This window comes from Magnolia sinica, chromosome 10 (assembly GCF_029962835.1).
Source record: "Magnolia sinica isolate HGM2019 chromosome 10, MsV1, whole genome shotgun sequence".
NCBI classification, from domain to species: Eukaryota; Viridiplantae; Streptophyta; class Magnoliopsida; order Magnoliales; family Magnoliaceae; genus Magnolia; species Magnolia sinica.
This window is the reverse complement of record NC_080582.1, coordinates 69,404,035-69,424,452: the sequence shown is the minus strand read 5'-3', so window position 1 is coordinate 69,424,452 and position 20,418 is coordinate 69,404,035. Positions and strand designations below refer to the sequence as shown.

Here is a 20,418-nt window from a genome sequence, read left to right as displayed (position 1 = left end):
CACACATTGCAATGGACTAATATACATCTCATTGGGCCTCGACCCATAGTTCTCAGATACATCAAATGGGCCATCTCATATGGGCCTTATATAAATCAAGTGGGCCGCATTAGTGGGCCTTATGTATATTGCAATGGGTCATACTCCATGAGCCTTTGAAAACATCACAATGGGTCTCGTAACATGGCCCTTATATATATCAGAGTGGGACTCGACATCGGGCCACCAATACGTCGAATGGGCCTAACCTCATGGGCCTTATATATATATCAAGGTGGGCCTCCCCAACGGCCAGAAATACATCAATATGGCTCCATCACATGGACCTAGGGCCCACCATAATATTTATTTGAAATCCAACCTATTCATAAGGTCACTTGAACCTTGGGTAAGGCCCACTGAAATGTTCATTTGAAATCCAACTTATTCATAAGGTCACACGGGCCAGGGAGGAGGGGAACAACAATTTTCAGCTTGATCTGGAACTTCTGTGGACCCAGAAAGGGTTTCAATGGTAGAGTTCAATTCACACTGTTTCTTGTGATGTGGGCCGCCCGAGCGCTGGATTGGCCTGATTTTTGAGGGGGGTCCATGTCAAATAGTGGCCCACCAAATGGGCGGTGTGGATACAAAATATACATCATGGTGGGGCCCACGGATGGAGCCGTGGGTCCCTGCCTCTTGGCCGCCCGCCCGCCAGCCGCAGGCGCTTTAAAATTTTATTTTTTTTTTCTTTAAATTTTTTTTTTTTGTTTTGGGGCCCACCGAGATGTGATTCACAATCCAGCCCATCCATTGTGTGGGTCCCATCTAAATGACCGTACAGACCAAGTTTCAACGACATCCAAAACTCAGGTAGGCCCCACCAAGCGATTTTATATGTTTAGGCATGTCTTTACATGTTTTTAAATGGTGTGGTCCACATGAGTTTCGTATGAGCCTCGATTTTTGGTATGGACACTGGTTCATGAGACCCAGAAATGCACGGTGTCGATCATCGAAAGGAGCCAAGGTGGGGCCCACAGTGGGCCGTGAGCCCCAAAGACGTCGTCCGGTCAGCGGCCCAGGTCAGCGTCTTTCAACGGTTTTCCGCTTCTGCCTATAGATATCAATGGCTGGCTGATACCAACCCATGATTCCAATTATTGTAGCTTTTCAACGGAGTTTTCGCGAGATCAAAGGTAGGGGCACTGCTTTATGTAAGATCCCCCATCCATGGGATCACTCGTGGCTTGTTCTCAACCCATAATCCAATGAGTTGAGCACAACATGGTACAGGCATTAGGATCTTACATATCATCAAGGTGGGCACCACATATAGACAGTTTCATTTCTCTAAAATGTCTTTTTTTTTTTTACTAAGCTTTGATTGTAAGAAAAGTCTGATCTGATCCCATCAGTTCGTTAGGTGAGTCCCATGAATGTGGCCCACCATCCTTTTATTTTTATATATTATTATTTTATATTATAAGTTATTGATGTAGATGGGGCTCACCTATATATATATATATATACATAATGTAGTTCCCCTTAATTGCAATATATATATATATACTATTATATATATATATATACATATATTATATAAATATCATACATATATATATATATATATATATATATATATATATATATATAATTAATGTTACTACCCTTCAATCCCTATCCATTCTATGGGCCTTATATATTAAGTGGGCCACACGTTATTAATGAGGAGGAGATTAACAACATATCGGTGGATCCACACCATATACATAAATATAAATGAGAAGATAAAAAGATATACACGTAAAGATAGATGGACCCATCGCCACAGTGGGCTGCGGATAATCACCTATACATAATGGGTCCCACCAACAAGTGGGCCATATTTAAATATGGCGAAAACCCACCTTACTTCCTTCATCTTGGTTAGATCCAAGCCCCCACTTAACTGAGAGGATGATGACCTTAGGTGAGATGAGAGATGGATGTAATGATGATGAGATGGACCACATGAGAGAGAGGAGCCTGCACGTGACAGGTGGATTTGCTGCCACCTACATGTATGTGGGCTTAGGAAACCGAGTGACATGAGGTGATGGCGTGATGGGTGTAATTAATGGGGCATGGGTTTGTTTGAAAAGTGAGTAAAGGATGGATGGGTGAAGAGAGAGAGAATTGACTTTGTGAAGAAAGAGGTATGGGTTGTTGTACTTGAGATAAGGTTGCATTTAATGATGATTGATGGGACTTATTGTGTAGAGATTCCCTCAAAATCCGCAACGCGCGGTGTTTCTTCGGAATAAACGCTGATCGGCATCTTCTTACCTGAGTATCGGTTCGGTGCGCAAGTCACGGCGTTGGACCCGCGGCGACGGCGCGATCGTCAAGACATAAGTTTCAGATCGAGCCGACGTCGGTGCGAGGGACCTCGCTTAGGATCGTGCGCAAATTACGAATAATGTGCGAAGGTTGCCGTAATTTGACCGAAAGGACCGCGGAAGCTAACAGAACAGTACGGATAGGGGAGCTATGTCAATAGCTCTAATCTATACCATTGACCACACACGCACGCGCGCCGAGCCGAGCCGTGCGCTGATGTGCCAAGCCAAGTCTGAGTCCATGTCTGTGTCCGTGTGCTCATGCGTGAAGAGATGGGACGGGCTAAGCTATGCATGGGCGCGGGTGCGAGTGCGATTGTACTCGCGTGGGTGTGTGTGTATGAGTACTCATGAGACTTTATTTGCGAGAGTGTACTCGCACTTGCACCTTTTCGTTTTAAACCAGAGAATGTGTCTGCTCCAGTTGGTCGCACCTGTTGTGTTTAAACCTAACGAACCTAACCCTTTCTAAAGGGTGCTTAATGCACCACTTCGGAGTCTATATAAGGACTTCCGTTTTTTTTTCTAAAATACAAAAATCATTTTCCTCTCTTATAAAACTCTTTCTGGTATTTTGTTTTATGAATTTTAATTGCTGAGTTCGTCGCTAAGTCAACTTAGCACTTTCGAGTTAAACTGCAAGTGGTTTGAGCCCGCGTAGAGTGAGTGCACCGCTGGGACCGGGTCATAGTCGTTGTATTCTGGAGGTCGATTGCTCTGGAAACCTATTACACTTGGGACGCTGTCTAAGGGGAGCAAATTCAATTTCAAGCCGAGTGACTTAGGTCACGCCTTGACTCAAATATATAAGTTTTCTATCTCTAATTTTCTTTTTCTTTTTGTTTCTCGATTTTTAATAGTCTATTTAATTCAACCAAATATTTCAACAATCTATATCTCCCACCAACATGTCACTTATGCAAGACATCCATGCAATGCAAAAGATCATCCTTAAAATCAGACTTATGGCAGGAAAGCGGGCCTTAGAGATCGAATCCTCTTACAATAGTATGTCTTGAGGTATTGTCACAAAATACTATAGCGTTATTCGGAGTCATATTTCAATAATCAAATACATAAATAGTTCCATGTAAGATGAGGTTCATCTTTGTTGAATTGATAACTGTAAGTGCAGATTGCACTTAGGAAAGATTGAACTACAGATTTTTCATATGCATAGTACATCAAATCCATGAGGTGGGACCCACTTAAACATTGCCTGTCCCAAAAATCAGGTTGGGACACTCATTACGTGGGCTTCACATGTATAGTGAATGTAGGCCGCCCGTTTTACATGGGCCTAATTTATTTATTTTTTATGTTATCAGCTGCCATTTCTGAGATGGAAAAGGCATGCACTTCTTGCTGCAACCTGTATCCTGTCTGTGAGAGCTATTGTCGTGCAATTTGCATTCTTTATTCACATTCTGGTATTTTTTACAATCTCTCTCTCTCTCTCTCTCTCTCTCTCTCTCTCATAAGTAATATATGTCAACAGAAATACACATTCAGGAGGCCAATAGCTTTTACAAGATCATTGGTATTTGCCACAGCGTTCATGTGCTTCTTCTCAGCTGTCATAGCACTATTTAAGGTGAGAACTTAGGATCAGCAGGAGGAGGTATCAATCCAGACCGTCCATCTAGTAGCCCCTACTATGGATGGAAAATGATTTAGAAACCAAACCAATGGGATGATTCTAGTAAGTGGCCTTCTAACCAACGGTACAAATTAAAATCGTTAACATTGGACGTTTTGGTTTGGCGGCGAAAGTGGTAAAATGTGATGGCTATGATTGTCTAACAGGTATGGGTTTTAACTGTGCACCATCTATAATAAGGCCCACTATATGGACAGCCCTGATTCATGTTTCCATGCCACATTTACGGCAGAGATAGAGCTCTACCGTTTTGGCTCTTCCCGCTCATTTCAATTATAAATAAAACTAAAACGGTTGCCTATGGATATTTTTTGGAAGGCATGCGTGACTAGCAAGGGAAGCAAGGAGACAAGTTTGGACTGAGCCATGCTAGACGTGGGCCCATCCGGACGCTTAAGACCCAATGCTTGAGTATGGCCAAATACCAACTCAAAAAAAAAAATTGGCTGCACCCATAAATTTATAAAATCCCTATTTTCCCCTTAAATTTTCCTGGTCTATTCATTTACACCGTGTCTACTTAAAAATTTACCATTCTTATTTAAGATAGATGGTTGCCTAACTAAGGATTGAAATGACATAATTTTAGTAAGTAAATGGTACAATGAGGTTGAGCTGGTGGGAACTTCCTATGAGATCGAGTTGTGTGGACCCCACCGTGATGTGTGTTCGGACATAAACATCATGCATTTGATGGGTCCCATTTAGATTATGGATATTCCAAAAATCAGCCTGCATTGAACTCAAGTGAGCCATACCAACTTAAACTATATGAAGACATTATTAAAACATATAAAAGCACTTTGTGGGGCCCACCTGAGTTTTGCATGCAACCGAAACTTGGTCTGCCACTCATCCAAGTGGGACACACACAATGGATGGGCTGGATTTGTGAATTCACACCTTGGTGGACCCAATATATATAGCGAGAGAGAGAGGGGGGGGGGCATGTTCACCTACGCACATGCGCACCTTTGCACACGTGTCATGGGTGTCGAATCCGAACGGTCCATAAGATGTGGAATCCCATGAAACCTCAGGGGGTGAATTTTCACCCTGATCTAAGATTCTGGTGGGCCATAGCAAAGAGAAATTCAAATCAAGGGAAGAAACTGTTTCCATTTTTCATGGCCCACTGAAGTTTTTGTTCAAAGTAAAAATTGGTACCAAGAGGTTTCATGAGGTTCTGCTTCATGTGGACCGTTCAGATTTTCGAGACTCATCAAATATGATGAGTTCTCAAAAAAGTTGGTATATAGTCCATACGAACTAGTTCACATGTGAGCGTTCCGCTATATATATATAGGGAAAAGCTACTATGCGCTCCACCTCACGAGTCTGTCCCATGAGGTCGAGCTATGTGGGCCCCACCGTGATGCGTTTCGAACATCTACCCCATCAGTCAGATGCACCATTCCATCGTGGGCCTAGGTCTCAAAAATCAAGTTAATCCGTGACTTGTGTGGGCCACACTACATACAGAAGTGGAGAGGGGTTGTACACCATTAAAATATTCATAACCATTTTTTGGGCCCATCGAGATGTGGTTTGCAAATCCAGCCCATCCATTATGTGTGTCCTACTTGGATGAGGGTTCAGACCAAGCTTTAGACGCATGCAAATTTCAGGTGGGCCCCACTAAGTGCTTTTATATATTTTAACGGTGTCTTCACATGATTTTAGATGGTATGGCCCACCTGAGTTCCATATACGGCTGATTTTTAGGATATCCCATAATTTAAAGGAGACCCATCAAATGCGCGGTGTTGATGGTCGACACGCATCACGATGGGGGCCTACACAGCTTGACCTCACGGGAGCTTATCGTGAGGTGGAGCGCATAGTACCTTTTCCCATATATATATATATATACTACACACATGCACACACACCCATACACTCACGACATAGTGAGATTTCACCACCAATGCATACTCAAACCCTTGACCCCAATGTTGAAACTCCTGAGAGTCTACCACAGAAGCAAGAGTAATGATCCTGTGGGCCCAATATATGATCATGAAGGATTTAATGGGTGGGTAACCCGTCTCAGCTGTTGTATATGGTGTGGCCCACCAAAGTCATGAATTGACTTGATTTTTAAGCCCATGACCCACCATGAAATGGTGCATCTAACTAATGGGGTAGATTTTCGACAAACATCACAGTGGTGCCCACACAGCTCCACCTCATGGGAAGTTATGATGAAGTCAACCAGATGCTACCATTTCCCTCTTTAGTATATAATAGGGGTACATAGGAAGTTTGGTTGAGCCGGGGTAGGTCCCGTTAGGTTAGGCTAAATGACTTGATCCCAAGCCCAACCTAGAAATTGACGGGGCATGCATTTTAGGCTCAAATCCAGCCCACATGCCAATCTAGTAAGTCCAAGCCCGGCCCAAAGCTGGGTTGGGCGGGCTACCCAGCCCATTTCCACGCTTAGGGAGTGATTATTTGTTAATCTAGATGGATGACTTCATGTGAATGAGATCCAGACCAACCATCAGGTGTTCCACCCATGTTTGGCCTTGATCCCAAAACATCACATTGATCCAAAACTCAAGTGGACCACATAATAGGAACCATTGTAAAAGCTGCCTAAAACATCTAAATTCATGTGATGTTTGCCCACATGAGTTTCAGAGTAGCATGATTATTAGTACCTACCTCTTGGTTAGACGAGTCATAGGAATGGATTGGATGGCATATATAAGCCGCGGTGGGCTCTATACGCAATCAATGGTGGGAGATCCATCCTACTTATGGTGTGGCCTACCTGAGCTTTGGATAGACCCAATTTTTGGAATTTACAAATATATATATATATATATATATATATATATATATATCAATTTTCTTTCAAATTTTGTTTAGCTTATATGAAATTTAAGCAGGATATACCAGACGTTGATGGAGACAGAAGTTTCGGTATTCAATCCTTCAGCGTTCGTCTTGGCCAACAAAGAGTCAGTGAAAATCTCCACTCCCAGGGGCTACAAGGTTTGCTAATTCCACATGCATTTGTAGGTAGGGATGTCAATGGCCAGTTCAGGCCGCATTGATGTCTGTCCAAGCCTAGCTCAAAAAGAAAAGCTTAGGCCCGACCATGTCTGTGATGAATTCTCATGACCTGAGCCCAAGCCTAGCCGCCCAATTTCCTGCCAGATCTAGTCTGTTCTTTAATTGTGTCCCATCATATATCATACATGCTCTTTAAATCCTAAACGGTACAATGTGGTCTGGGCAGTTGATCTTTTAAACAAGCCTGAGCTTGGCCGCTTATTAAATGGTCCAGGCTTGGAGCCAGACGTGCCAGCCCAGTCCATTGACAGCCCTACGGAGAGACACGCCCCAATATGGAGAGTCAAGCGGTTTCATTCCTCAGGTGGGCCTCAATTAGAGCTGTGCATGAGTTGAATAGAGTCAAGCTTGGCATAGCTCAGCTCGGCCAACAGCCATCCCCAACTCGAACTTAGCTCGAATTAGTCCTGAAGCTTGGTTGGCCAATTCAACTCAATTCAGTCAGCTGCTTGGGACAACTTGTGGCGAGTTCAAGTATGTGCAACATTTTTTCAAACACATATATTGCATCTTAAATCTCTCACATTTTAAATGTAAACCAATAAGAGTGATTTGCAAGCATTTCATTAAACATTTAGCGAGCAGCATCAATGTTAAGATAGGCAATTCTACATGTAAAGTTTCTTCCTTATTTTTTTTCGAAGGGGGATTTATTTCTTCACATACATATTTCGATAATACCATGATATGAAGACAGTCTAAAAAAAACATTTTGTTGATGCATTTCATGAAACATTCATCCAGCAGCATCAAGATCAAAATGGCCTAGATATTTAGCTGATTTGATTCGAGTCAGGTTCGAGCCGATTTGAATTCGATTTGAACTGGGTTCAAGTCGAGCTCAGGCGGCTCAAAATTTTTTCGAGGTCCAGGAACCAATTCAACTGGGTCCAAATCCAATTTCGAGCCAAGTTAACTTGTACAGCTCTAGTCCCAGTGTGCAAAGTAAACCAACAGTTAAAAACAATCTTTCTCAGCCGTCCATAGGTGTTAAAATATCCTGATTTTTAGAATAGAAGATCTAAACAGTGTAGCCCACCTGATGGAAAGCTCAGAGCACGAACACAGCTTGTGGAGTCAGCAAACCTCTTAACCCATGTCGTATGTTGTTCTGAGTAAGCCTGGTGTAAAGATCCAAATGTTTCTCCTGAAATTGTTTTCTTTGAAACAGGTATTTTGGCTGTGTATTAATCTATTATTGACAGCATATGGTGCTGCCATGGTTGTAGGGGCTTCCTCATCGTCCATTTCCACCAAGCTTGTGACTGTACGTAATTTATATTTGCTTAAAGCCAGCTAGTGTATTGAACGTATGATGAACGAGAGTAGATTAGGTGAGACCCGACCGTCACCCAAGATGGTGCAGCCCTTACCTTGTGGCCCACCTTGATGTATATATTATATATCCCACATGTGTATGTTGATTCAGACCATTGGTTTTCCGATGGTGTGGCCCATCTAATAAGTAGACCGGCCTGATTTTTATGCCAGGCGATCTTGGTAGTGTGGCTTACCGTTTTCATGGTCTAGATATCCTACGCAAGTGGTGCACTCTGGTGCAGTTGCTTGTAGGTGGAATCGGATTGGCTACTGCCCCTGCCACCAGCCAATGGCTGGTGGTCGGTGCTCCGTGGGCCCCAGCATGATGTATGTGTTTCATCCATGCCGTCCATCTATTTTTCTAAATCATATTATGGCATAAGACCCAAAATTAGGTATATCCCAATCTCATTTGGACCACATTACAGGAAAAAATGTTGAATGAACGTCAACCATTAAAAACTTTTTGGGGGCCATAAAATTTTTGGATCAAGTTGATATTTGTTTTTTCCTTTCATCTGGGTCTGCATGACCTAATCAACCTATTGGATTTCAAATAAAAAGTACAGTGGGCCCAAGGAGTATTTTAATGGTGGATATCCCATCACAATTGTTTTCCTGTGGTGTGGTCCACCTGAGATTTATATCCCTCTCATTTTTTGGATCAAGCACTAAAATGATCTTTAACAATGGATGAACGGCATGGATGAAACACATACATCATGGTGGGCCCACAGAACACTGACCACCAGCCACCGGGCTGGTGGCAGGGGGAGTAGCCAATCCGTTTCCCTTGTAGGTGACCAGTTCTCTATTGAAGATCCATGCACCCGCACCACTACAAATGTGACAACCTGGCTATGTTAAATTAAGTGGGTCCCACCTGGTGTAAAATTTAGGCCGTTCCTCTCATCAGGAGGGGTACATGTACGTTGAATGTAGATTTTTAATAAATCTTTTTTACTCGTTTTTTGTGCAAGTGCAGTCAACCTGATAAGTTAAAAAGCCTGATTTTTGGGCCTGGTCATTTATGCAGTGGGTCTTACCTGATGAACGGTGCTGATGTACCCATGCATCTGTCACAATACACTATGTTTACCAACATCTCTCAACCGTTCATTGGGTGCAGGTGTTGGGTCATGGCACACTAGCTTCCATTCTCTGGCACCGTGCTCAATCTCTTGATCTGAAGAATAAAGCATCAATAACATCTTTCTACATGTTCATTTGGAAGGTAAGAAACGAAAACCCCACATAATGTGGGCCCCACCACCAAACATGGGACTAGCATATATGGTGATTCAGACCGTTGATCTGGTGGGTTACCACATTGATGGGTCATGGCCCAGTTAGCCACTGCATAGGGCAATCAATAGCTACTGGATTCGTGGATACCCTAAATATCCAAATTTTCACGATCTGGATCATGTTTCTGATCTAATAGTCGTTTATGTTATGTCCATGAATTCTGATCTAATTAGAAGTTAGGTGGGCCCACTTTTACTGGAATATATGCTTATTTTTTTAGTTTATGTTTTTTGGAGCCTGTTTCGTAGATGCCTAAAATTGAATTTATCTCATTTTAGTTAATAATAACAGTTAGAGGTGTACACAAGTCGAAACAAGTTGAGCTTAGCACAGCTCGACTCAGCTCAGCCACTAGTTGACCCCAGCTCAAACTCGGCTCAGCTCTGTCCTCAAGCTTCGCTAGCCAGCTCGGCTCGGTTTGGTCAGCAGCTTGGGCCAAATTGAGCCGAGTTCGAGTGAAGATTGAGCTAAGTTCGCCTGTGCGGCATTTTCATAATCAGATAGTGTGCACCTTCAGTTTCTCACAGTAAGTAAAACAACAATAATAGTTTTACAAGTATTTCATCGTAAACTCAGTATGAAACATCAAAATCAAGATATAAGGGTATTTATTTTACTTTCTCACGGTAAGTAAAACAACAGCAATAGTTTTACAAGTATTTCACCGTAAACTCAATATGAAACATCAAAATGAAGATATAAGGGTATTTATTTCATATCCATACCTTCTTGCCACCAATTGACATTTCGTTGAGTCATTTCATCAAATACTTGGTGAGCAACATCAATATCAAAATAACCAAGTCACCGAACTAGATCGATCCGAGTTCGATTCGAGTTGGGGTGCAATCCGAGTTGAGTTGAGCTCGGGCAAGCTCAAACTTAGTTCAAAATTTTTTTCTAGCTCAAAAAATCAGCTCGACTCAACTTGAACTCAGTTTCAAATTGAGTCGAATTGAGCTTTTTCGAGTTGAGCGAGCTAACCGAGCTAACTTGGTTCACGTACAGCTCTAATAACAGTGCATTACTGGTCACTGTTAGTATAAACTCATTATGTATTAGAGAGTAGCCTTTGATTTTCTTATCGTGTGGCCCACGTAAGTTTTTTATTGGACTGAATTTTCAGCCCATAGTTAAACAAGCGAAAATCTAATGGGCAGGTCAGGTGTCAGGTGTTATCAATGCATCAAGGTGGGCCCCACATAAAAATGTTTTACCCATCTTTCAGTGGTAACATTACCATGTAAACATTTCCCACATTGGATAGGCCTGATCCACTACAAGGCTTTGTAGCTTAAGCTAACCTACCGTGCATGTGTGGGGTCCACCATAATATGTTGATGAAATCCAATCCATTATGTGCACACCTCATGTCCACTTCAGTGCACGAAAATCAAGCCAATCTAAAACTCAAGTGGACCACACTACAATGAACGTTTGGGAATGAGATGCACACCATTATAAGCCTTTCAAATTGTGTGTGGGTCCATCATGTTTTGTATATGCCATCCAATTCATTTGAAAGATGGGCCCCATGGTCTTTCAAACGTCCATTCATGCAAGCCCTTACTCATGCCTCAGTCGTGGTAGACTCATGAGAGTTTCAACACGAGGTCAAGGGTTCAAGTATTCATTATGGTGAAATCTCATTGTGGTGTGAGTAGAGCTGTACACGAGTTGAGCTGAGTCGAGCTTGGCTCGGCTCGACTCGCCTAGCAGGCTACCCCAACTCAAACTCGGCTCAGCTCAATCCTCGAGCCTAATTGGGCAGCTTGGCTCGGCTTAGTCAGCAATTCAGGCTAGCTCAAGCCGAGTTCAAACCAAGCTTAAGCTTGATCTTTCGATCCAAGTTCGAGTTTGGGCCTACCAGTTGAGTTCGGGTTTAAGTTTATACACACACACACACACAAAATATTTATACCAAGTGAATCCGATACGAGTCGAATTGATTTGAACTGAGTCAAGTTCAAGTCAAGTTCTGAGCCGAGTCGAGTTGAGTTCGGTCTAGTTTGAACTTGGCTCGAAATTTTTTCGAGCTTAAAAAAACAGCTCAACTCGGCTTGAACCCAGTTTCAAGCCGATTCGAGTCGAGCCGAATGAGTTAACTGAGCTAACTCAGTTCGTGTACAGCTCTAAGTGTAAGTGCATATGTAATAAATAAAAATAAATAAATAAAGATCCATTCATACCAATATGCATCTTCGGTGGAATGGTGTAGCTGATTTCCTTATTTCTTATTTGTTGCAGCTATTCTATGCTGAGTACCTCTTAATTCCCTTTGTGCGTTGAGAAGAATGTGGAAGAGTACACATGTAGAGAGAGACTCACATGCCCCAGAAAAACACACTCTTGTTTTCATTTAGCAACAGCCAAGGAATTTGAGTGGATAGAGAGCTTGCTAACATTATTACTTGGATCATATATATCACCTAGACATGACCACAGAAAATTCAAATTGAAATGGCTGATTTGTATTATGTTTTCTTTCTTTTTCCCATTGGTTAGGTCTTGAAGGTGCATTTTCTTACCGCATAATTCATATGCGGAAGATGGGCCACGGGTGGTGAATCCAGTCTGCTCATCTTGTGGGTCCCTCTGTTGATGTTCCATGATTGAAATCCAACCTACAGAAGATTATATTTATTGTTGAGTTTTCATTGTTCACCATTTTGATTCTATTGTTCAGCTCGAGGCCGCTAGTGACATCACTGGGATTATATGTTCAATGTTTTTTTGCTACCAAGCAATAAATATCATTAGGATTTTCAAAATCTCCTAATAAATATAGCAGAATTTTGATTTGACAAATTGTATTGTGATAATGCGCGGTATTTTCAAAATCTTTGTAGTTTTAGTTTTTCATGATTTTATTGTGAAATTATTATGATTTTAATGAGATTTATTTGGAATTAGAATGATTCAGTTCATATTTTTGTATTCAATTTTTTTTATTAGAATTTCTTGGTAATTTGTATTGTGTTTTTAAATATTTTATTTTCAGCGATGTTCTCCTAATAATATCGCGAAAAAATGTCAAAATTTTAAAAATCTCCCAAGAAAAGAGAATATTTGCCGTTATGCATCGAAGAGAAGTGAAGCAAGTAGAATTTGCACCTTGCTAATCTCCCCCTTGATCTTAGTGTGACCATAATCAAACCATCCAAGGCCCCAAATTTTTACTAGTGTGAATGGAAGGTCATAATCTTTCACTATTGAGGATCATACATGTTGTCAATGTGGGCCCCATCTCAGGCAAAAAACATCTAGGGATATATTCAACTACCTAGATTGCTTTACCATTTTAACCTGCTATGACTCATTGACAATATACATCACTCAAAGGCGAGCCATGATTTCATAGACATTGGGATCAACATTTGGTCATGATGGATCTCATGACAAGCTAGTCAACCCAAGACCAAACTACCTTTCCAAATCATGTCTAGAAACTTATAATTAATTTTTGTGGGGATTAAATGATGTCGGAACAACATGAAATTGATCTCTTTTGAAAGCTTACCAAATCAATTTTCCTATGAGCCCAGGAACACACAATTCTAACACCTTTTAGAGAAAAGCAAATTATTTTTGTAAACAATTGTAATAAGCCTATAATTTTATGGACAACTGTTAGGAGCTAGTTGATGCTAAGAGGGATGTGATGACGTCGATCATCGTCTTCATCAGGGAATAACTACTCCGAATCTACGAAGCTTCTAGGCTCCTCATAGAGCTTCCTCGAATCCACGAGGGCATAAAAATAGAAATAATTTCTAATAAATTTGAAATAAAATGATTGATAAAAAAATAAAATTACAATCATTTAAATAATGAGCTCAAACCTATTACGGAGTTTTAGACTCAAAGACCCAAAAAACGTGACTTACTATAAGTAGTAAAGTTATTATTTATAGATGACCTCCATTCCTACTAGACATCATGGTTTTCAGCCAAAAATAATAAGTGTCCAATTTGGTCTAACCATGTTATTCTACTAATTTTTATAAGCACTTTTCGTGTTGGGCACGATTCCTACAACTCAAAGAATCAAAAGTTTTACTCGAACTAAAACTTAGTGTTTATACTAAAAACAAAAATAAAAGGGACTTTTAACCTTCGATCTGATGGAATCTCACAAATCCAGCGCGAGAAACTTAGCATAACAAAGTTGGTTGGCTAAAGTAGCTTCTCCTACATGAAATTCATATATGATATGTCAAAAAACTCATCTCAATTTGTGAGATACAACTGTTTTAAGGTTCTAACGGTCCATATCATTTCTACCTCCAATCAGGCCTTCTCTGGTCCATCCTTGCCATGAAAGTTTCTGCAGCCCACTCTACATCACCTATGAGCCATGATTTCATAGACAATAAGATGCATTCCCTATCATTCACAGGTCCCTCAAACACAAGTCATGTATAGATTAATTGAAAAAGTTTGTTGACTAGACTTGTCAAATAGCTAGGAAGAAGATATTCGTGTGTATTAAGTTTTCCTTACTACTAGTTAGGGGTGCACACGGGTCGGTTCGGTCCAGTTCTGGGGTGAAACCGGAACCGAACTATTCTTAACGGTTCTAGGATTTTCGGAACCAGAACCAGACCGTTAGCACCCTAGAACCAAACCGGAATCGGACAGTGAAAACCGGTTCGATTTCGGATCGGTTCCACAGTTCTGGGCCTTTTAAAATCCAACCCAATTGATATTAATTACTAGGGCCATCATGATGCATAAATACATTCCTGTTTACGTACAGGAAACGATAGAGGTGTTGTCTAGTGTCTCCTATAGTTAAAACCTTCCCAAGGCCCATCATGATGCATAATATACATTCCTATTTACGTACAAGAAATAATGGAGGTGTTGTCTAGTGTCTCCTATAGTTGAAACCTTCCTAAGACCCATCATGATGGAAATATTTCATCCACACCGTATGTATAGAGGACCCCGACACCTAAGACAATTGAGGTGCTGACGTCCAGCATTAAAACTTCCCTAGTCCATAGGTGCTGACGTCCAGCATTAAAACCTTCCAGTTCACTGGGCCATGGGCCCACTAGATGTATACGTTTTATCCCTTTTTTTGTCCAACAGTAAAATGTTTTAAATATTCCAATACGGCAACACTTTAGGGACATGACATATCTCAATGGGGCGCTTCGGATCAACAATTTTGATCAAGTTCAATCTTGAACCTCATGGCACTACGTACATAATCCTACATTTTGGTAAAATGACAACAAGCATGACAATAGAAAATTAGCTGGTCCTGAACTTGTTTTAATCTTTAGTTCGGTTCCTAGTTCAGTTCCACGGTTCGGGTCAACGGTTCAGTTCGAATTTACATGCCCCTAAACCGGAACCAAACCGTATCCAATGGTTCTTTGATTTTTGGAGCTAGAACCAGAACCAGTGCACTAGAACCGGACCAAACCGGACCATTTAATCGGTTCCGGTTCGGTTCCACGTTTCTACCGGTTCGATGTGCACCCCTACTACTAGTTATATTCTATTACGTATCGTATTTTAATTGGGTGATAGATTTTTAGTTGGTTAAAAAGATTTAGAAACTCTTATGAAGAAGAAATTTTATTAGTTTGTTTTCAATAAATAAGGCTTCCTACGTTAGGAATTATAAATTTTGTATTTTTATGATTTTTATTTTCTCATTGTGAAAGAGAAAAGAGAGGGCTCTTTAATCCCTTGATAGAGATAGGGTTTTATATCCCTAAATCATTCCACTAGCACCCTCGTTGATGGCTATATTTGTGAGGAGGCCGGATCCACTACACCACACTCACTATAGGATAAGCTAAAAGTGTATTAAGGTTAATTTCGTCTTTTCACAAAGGAGTCACAAAGAGATAATAAAAAATAATAATAAGAAGAAGCCTACTTCCATCAAGCTTTCTTTAGAGTCTCAATCAGTCTTTAAATTAACTCTCCTACCCTTGGACAATACTTTTATTACAACTTTAGTCCTAAATCTGGCGGAGCTTTTAGAAAGTTGAAATGGGCCCACCTGCATTAACTTCATTGATCGATACTATCCATCAGTTTTCCTATCTCCTTTTATATCAATGGACCAAAAAAGACACGGATCTTAGTAGGTGGGCCATAAAAAGCCCAAGTAGTGGGTAAACTATGAACTATTAAATGGAATCTAGATGGTGTGGACCACTTGATTATTTGATCTGCTTCATTTTTTAGGCTCGACACATAATAATATGTACATTCAAATGAACGGCGTGGATCATCAATAAAATAAATGGTGGGCCAATGGTGTAGGCCACCTTAACATCTGAGTAATCTCCATTGAGATGAAATAGTTCGGTGAGACAGCAGTCTTACCCCAGATGGTGCAACCTTTTCCGTGGGGTCCACCTTAATATGACATCCATACCTTTTTTTAAAAATATATATTTAGGATATTATCCCCAAAGCAAAGTATATCTAATTATCGGATGGACCATACCATAGTAAATAGTAGTGATTGAACATACTACCATTAAAAACTTCTTAGTCCGCATGTAAATGTGTCTTCATTGCTAACATCTCATCCAATATGTTGATAAGGTCACATAAGCAAATTTGCTAAGGTCACATAAGTATGGATGAAGAGAATAAATAAATACAAACTTCATCTAAAACTTTGGTGGCACATTAATGGTCAATCAACACTGTTTCCTATGGCATGGCCCGCCTTATAGTTGTATCTCTTAAATATTTTGGATAATGCCCTAAAAGGAGCTAGAAAAATGCATGGACACCATGGATACATAATGAATACATCAATGTGTGCCCCATGTTAAGCTGATTGAGTTTGAATTGATGGATGGTCAACCAAACCCGTAGACACCTAACCCCCAGCTGATAAGCTGATTGAGTTTGAATTGATGGATGGTCAACCAAACTCCCAATCCTAAACCCTAACTCAAGAAGCCTAAACCATAAGAACCTCAATCCTAAACCCTAAACTCAACCCAACTAGCCCATTCAACCTAGTCTACCTAGTCAATTGTTCACAACCCCAACTATAGGGTCGCGATGTAGTAACAACTCGGTAAGACCGAGGTCGAATCTACGGGGACTAAACTTGTACATATTCTGAAAAAAATTAAAACTACAAAAAAATCTAAATTGAAATTTGAATAATTGAGAGTAATGATGGATAATGTTGATTAAAACATATGAATTTAAAGGTGGGAAATAGGGTGTCGAGGATCCACTTGTAACTATCGAGATTCTACCTTGCTTGATTCAATAAACACAATTGGAATTGAAGTCCTATCATATCTAATTGGAAGATAAAAGCAATTTAAATCAAATCTGAACTTTTCAATGACCTAATTCTCAATGGAGGAGAATTGTGAACATTGGAAGGGATTCCATCACCCTACCTTGCCCAGGAGATAATGGTAAACAACAGGATTTACCAATCTCACTATCTCAAAACAAGAAAAGAAGATATCCAAAGCTATCACGACATCTATTGTAATTTGAGTCATAATAAATCATAGAAAACTGAAAATATTCCCTTAATATCAAACTAGAAATCAATGAAGTTTAATAAGAACAAGAATCAAAGCAAAATAGACATCTAAACACGCTACAAGCTTTAAGAGTTTTAGCCAACAATAGATATGATTGAAACCAAATATTTTAAACAAAGCATGAAAAATAAACTAGGGAAGAAGAAAAACTCTTTGGCTGCTGCTCCACCCTATGTATGCTCCTTGAGACCTTTCCAAACCCTATAAGATGCTTTGGAACATCACAGGGAGTCCTATTTATAGTTGTGAAACTTCAACTTTTACACTAAGTTGGAAAAATCTAAAAACTGCCTCAAATTTACGCACTCTGCGCAATTTTCCAAAATTTGCTTAGAGTTTAAACCGCCTCAAATTTTTGCACTCTACGCAGTTTCCAAAAATAAACTTGGAGTTTCAAAATATGTTTTTTCAGGACAATTTTAGGAATATGTTTATTTTCTGGATTCCTTTTCTTTACTTCAAATTTTTTATTCTCTTCATTCCTCACTTGGTTTTCTTAGATATTTGTCATGAGAATTCTTCACTAATGACTTCCAAATCTCCAAATCTTCATTTAGTAATCTTTTGAGCATAAATCTTCCTTTTGGCATCAATTTCACCTTTAAGCTCTCGAAATCACCTCGCACATAAAAACATGCATAATTAAATCGATTAAGCACTATCATGTTTATAAAACTAATGTATAAATAGGGAGAAATATACAATATTTCACACTCAACATCAGCCTAAGTATAAACCCTAAAATCTTAAGTCGACTTGACGAGTTAACTCACCAAGTCAACCTACCTAATTCAACAATTTAGTCAACTCACCTAGTTAAGCCCAAAACCAAGCCTAAAACAAAGTCCAAAACCAAGCCTAATCAGAGAAATAGGTAAAACCTCAAAGTAGCAACTTTCACAACAGAGCCTCCACACGCTTGGAGGAAATTACCTGTCAAAGCAGGGAGTACAAGTGGGGACCGACGGTGACTAGGTTACTGCCAGTGACGTGGCACTCCCCCTCTTTGGGGTGACATCCCTTAAGCATCTGGAATCTCCCTTTTTCATACCCCAAGTGTGCAGTTGAGGTGTATTTACTTCAATGCCCATCTCCTTACCCAAAATTAAACATTTACCACCTCATCCAACCCATGAGATGATGCCATGTGGCAATCTCCAATCCTAACCCTTCAACTATCTTTTGCCCCTAGGATCATCAGGAATTACAAGAAAACCAGGTTTGGAGATTATGAATAGCCCCCTCCCATTCTCATTTCAAGCATCCATTAGATTCGAGAAGCATCCCTTCTCACTTAGAGGCCCCTTAACCTTAGACATTTAGCCATCCTTCCACTAAGGAGAGTAGGAGTGAGAGAGAGAGTCCAGCCCTGGTCTAGCCTAGCTTAGCCAAAGTCCAAGCCTCTTGAGCCACTTAAGTTCAAATCTGAGCTACTCAATCTAGCTTTACGACACTACCATTAATCCGACCGTTCAATCTTCAATCAGTTTCGTCAACCCAAAACATTAGCATCATGCAACATTCATTCCCCTCTCTACCATTAAGCCATGAGTAGAGACCTCATCCAGACTCTACCATATTGTGAAGGAAGTTTGTTTAGCCTCCCTTGTAAATCAGGATGTAGTGAGTTTGGACACGATTTATGTAGATCCCTTATTATAGGGCCCATCGTAATGTATGTGTCTGTCATCCACTATGTCCATTTACTTTGACCGCTCATTTTAGAGGATGATCCTAAAAATTAAGCAGATCTAAATCTCAGGTGGATCATAACATAAAAAATAATGGTGATTAGCCATTAAAACTCGTTGTGGGCCACAAAAGTTTTGGATCAAGTTGATATTGTCGTGACCTCTTCATCTAGGTCTCTGTGACCTTATCAACAGGTTAGATGGAAAATAAACATTTCAGTGCCTCAAAGAGGTTTTTAGTAGTGTGTATTCAATCACCATTATTTCATGTGGTGTGGTCCGAAGGAGATTTTGATATGAGTGATTTTTGGGCTCTTGCCCTAAAATGAGCTGTCAAAATGGCTGGAAGGTGTGGATGTAAGGCATATATATAATGGTAGGTCCCATTATCAGGGATCCATCCAAGCCGCATCTAGTGTGTTGCAACTCACTAGGTCCACATGTCACAATAAAGGATTATTGTGTCACTCATTATAGTAGATGAGTTAAGGGCAATGAAAAGAAAATTCTAAATGTCTCTCACTCAACTCCAAAATCAAAGGTCAAGATCTTCACTGAAGCCTCATCAAGGGAGAAAGTTTGCTTACAGTAATACCAAGAACATGGATGGTTCAACATAGCACCACTCAACACGCAGAACAAGTGCTACTCGATCATGAGTAGAGCTAGGCATTGCACGAGTCGACTCGACACATCCGACTCTTTCAGACCTAACTCAACCCGAACCAAGTGGGTGAGTCGATCTGAACCGAATAGACTTCGCCCAATCCAAACTCAAACCGAGTTGAGTCCGGGTCACCTAGTAACTCGACTCGACTTGACCCAAAATCCGACTTGATACTGACTCAACTTGATCCGAAACCTAATTTAACTCAGTTTCAGGTTGTGTGTGTGTGAACCTAAATCTAAGGTCATCTTCCCTAACAGAGTTGTAGCTAATTCATACGACAGAGCGGTGGAGTTTGCGGTTCGGGCTCTGAGGAATCAGGAGGCGAAGCTCCGCGACGTCTCAGCAATGGTGGAACCACCCTTGTAAAAACGTCCATTTCCCATGGTTGATCGCAATTTAATCTAATAGCGTATCCAAACACGCCTCATATTCTAATGCATGATATTTCTTTTTCTTCTTTCATAGTCTCGTCAACCCCGATTGAGCTAGCCATCAATTTTCACTCTCCATGATTTCGAGACGGCAAGTAATCTTGCATCCCTTTTGCAATTTATCACTAATACATCGTATTGTGGAATTTGAGACTTGGAATTGGGTTTTTCTCGTGATTCCAGAGAGAAGGAGTGGAGCCGATATCAACGTATATGTTGATGCAAAAATCTGGTCCACCCTCTTTCGACCTTCGAGCACCTGCACAAGAAGAAGACAAAGGAGACCCTAGCTAGAGCAGGGGACCCTCCAATGCCAAAGCTAGGCTAGGAATCTGGGT

General features: G+C 40.6%; 1 protein-coding gene across 2 annotated transcripts in view; it reads left to right on the top strand.

Annotated features, from left to right (window-relative positions):
- Positions 1-12,396, top strand: part of LOC131216932 (probable homogentisate phytyltransferase 1, chloroplastic) — a 35,757-nt gene extending 23,361 nt beyond the window's left edge. For both annotated transcript variants that reach the window (XM_058211567.1, XM_058211566.1), the window contains 6 exons: positions 3,692-3,793; positions 3,862-3,957; positions 6,918-6,989; positions 8,276-8,371; positions 9,554-9,658; positions 11,980-12,396. In XM_058211567.1, coding sequence (XP_058067550.1) covers positions 3,692-3,793; positions 3,862-3,957; positions 6,918-6,989; positions 8,276-8,371; positions 9,554-9,658; positions 11,980-12,021 — 513 coding nt within the window. In that variant the 3' untranslated portion in view covers positions 12,022-12,396. The remainder of the gene's footprint in view (positions 1-3,691; positions 3,794-3,861; positions 3,958-6,917; positions 6,990-8,275; positions 8,372-9,553; positions 9,659-11,979) is intronic.
- Positions 12,397-20,418: the final 8,022 nt, after the last annotated feature.